Source organism: Penaeus chinensis, unplaced genomic scaffold (assembly GCF_019202785.1).
Source record: "Penaeus chinensis breed Huanghai No. 1 unplaced genomic scaffold, ASM1920278v2 CTG_7441, whole genome shotgun sequence".
NCBI lineage: Eukaryota > Metazoa > Arthropoda > Malacostraca > Decapoda > Penaeidae > Penaeus > Penaeus chinensis.
Window position 1 is genome coordinate 7,501 of NW_025918593.1, and position 2,820 is coordinate 10,320.

Here is a 2,820-nt window from a genome sequence, read left to right on the forward strand (position 1 = left end):
ACATCTATCGTTTTTTTTAAAAAACGTTTCTCCTCCATTTCTAAAGGTGGGTTAGGTAGATGTAAAACCAAAAAAACCATAAAACAGATAAGAGAAGGAGATATATAAATGTACAAACATATAAATATGTAAGCACTTAAAAAAGTGTAAACAGATAAAAAGGTAAAAATGTAAACCCATAAAAAAGTAAATATATAAATATGTAAACATGCATAGAAATATAAATATATAAATATACATGTACAAACATATAAATACTCAACTGCATAGATATACTACCATATAAATATATAAAACTATGAAATATAAAATATAAATCTATGAATGTATAAATATGCCAAACTATGAAAACATTAATACATAAATATATGAACACCCAAATATATAACCATATGAATATATATATACATATATATACATATATACATATATACATACATACATAAACATACATGCATACATACATATATACACACACATACATACGCATACATACACACATACATACATACACATAAACACACAGGAATATGAACATACAAATATACACCAATACACATATGCGACTACATAAGTATACCGATATACAACTATACATACACACCAATATACAACCATCTAAACAAATACTCACGTGAAACTAAAAAACGGAAATATCAATCTGTAAATATATAAACATATATAAATACCCACATGTAGGATATATAAGAGAGAGGGAAAGGATATATAAGAGATGCGCCCGGGCGGGGTGTGTGTAGCGTCCCCTCGTTCCCGGGCGGGGTGCTCGTGGCGTCCCCTCATTCCCTTCTACTGTCAACATCTAACGTTGGGTTAGGTAGATGTAAAACCAAAAAAACATAAATACAGATAAAAACAGTAGATATATACAAGTACAAATAAATAAAAAAGTAAGCATATATACACACACACATATATACGAACCCTGAATATATAACTATATGAATACATGTATACACACATATACATACGCACACATACATATACAAATATATCCATATATATATATATACATATACACACACATACATACACACATACACACACATACATATACACTTACATACACATATAAATACGCAGGAATATGAACATACAAATATACACCCATACACATATGAATAAGTAAATACAAAGGTGTAAATATCCGAGTATCTACATACGTAGATATACGTAAATCCATCAAAACATACCCATACATATACAAAAGATAAACATGTATATATAAATACACCCATATATTCTTATACATACATATATACGCATACACACACACGCACACACTTATATATGTATATACCTATACATACACATACATAGCGCCCGGGCTGGGTTTGGCGTCCCCTCGTTCCTGTGCGGGGTGCGTGTAGCGTCCCCTCGTTCCCGTCTATTGTCAGCACCTTTCTGTGCTTAAACAACGTTTCTTTCATTATGTGAAGACTTATCCCCGAGCAGAGGGGAGGGGAACTCTGCTCTTACCAGTTTCTCTGCAATTGTCTTACCCTTTCTCCATGCTATCATGGGTGGTGGGCCTCTTAGTCTGTTTTCCCAAGGGGTGTCTATGGCATTTTCCTGCGCCCATTCCCAGATTTTGTTAATTGACCTGCGTAACTGGCCTGCTATATTTTGAGAATAAAGCATGGGAAAGATTATTCTGTTTAAAAGTTCTTTCTCCTTCACATGCAGGAGTGTATCTCTCGGTATTCCTTCAAGCCTTACCATTGCCTCTTTGAGGATCTTCTCACTGTATCCTCTTTCCCTGAAAAAATTAACCATTTCTTTCAGGGCTCCCTCTAAAAGATCAGGGTCGCTCACAATTCTCTTCACCCTGATTCCTTGTGAGAAGGGGAGACTTTTCTTAAGATTTGGGTGGTGGCTAGAATGAAAATGCAAGTATTGGTGCGTGTTTGAAGGTTTATGGAACACTGTTGTCTGCAGGAAGCCGTCCTTGTCTACATACACCATAGTATCTAGAAAAGGTAATCTGTTTTTGTCAAATTCAACCGTAAATTTCAGATCTGGGTGGAACTGGTTAAGCTCTCTGTAGTATTCCTGCAGGTCTTCCTCTGTGCCCCGAAACACTCCAAAAATGTCGTCGATGTATCTATAGAAAAACTCTGGTTGTTTTCTCAACTTTTTCCTCTTTTTTTCAATACTCACGTGCACAAAAATTTCTGCTACTGCCACAGACACTGAGGCTCCAATCGCTGTGCCTTTCATCTGTTGGTAGTACTTACTATCAAATCTCAGTAGGGTCCCTGAAAGGATGTGTTTAATCCCTTCTTGTATTAGGTAAGGGGGAGGGGCAGTTATGTTGTATAATTCCTTCAACCTTCCTTGTATATACCCAAAGTTCTTTTCGTAAAAGTTCGCCACAACCCATGCTGCTTCCTCCTGTGGAATAGAGGGGTAAAGGGACACAATGTCGAAGGAGAAGAGGTAGGTTTCTCCCTCCAGTTTCGGTGCTTCTTTAAGCTTCCCTAAAAAATGGGTTGTGTCCTTCAGTCTTTCTGGAAGAAGGTCTAACAACGGGGAGAGGAAAGTAGTTAGTAGTCTGTCTACTGGTCTCGTAGGCGCACAGCATCACTGAGTACAGGCCTGCCTGGCCAAGTTCCCAAATCCTCATCTATTTTTTTGTGAGTTTTTGGGAGGATGTACCAATGGGAATACTTGGCTTATGGGCCAACAGGGCCTTTTTTTTTTTTTTTCTTTTTTTTTTTTCTTTTTCTAAAACTTCTAAATTTGTTTCTTCTTTCCCCCTTAAAAATAATTTCCCGTGGGTTGGGTAGAATTGTAAATTTG

General features: G+C 36.4%; 1 protein-coding gene across 1 annotated transcript; it reads right to left on the bottom strand.

Annotated features, from left to right (window-relative positions):
* Nucleotides 1-1,497: 1,497 nt before the first annotated feature.
* On the bottom strand, nucleotides 1,498-2,644 carry LOC125024855 (the record flags this gene model as incomplete). The annotated part of the gene is made up of 2 exons (XM_047612628.1): nucleotides 2,581-2,644; nucleotides 1,498-2,498 (listed from the first exon to the last, which is right to left on the bottom strand). Coding segments are annotated over exons 1-2 (1,065 nt in total), but the record flags the coding sequence as incomplete, so codon positions are not given.
* Between the last annotated feature and the right edge of the window lie 176 nt (nucleotides 2,645-2,820).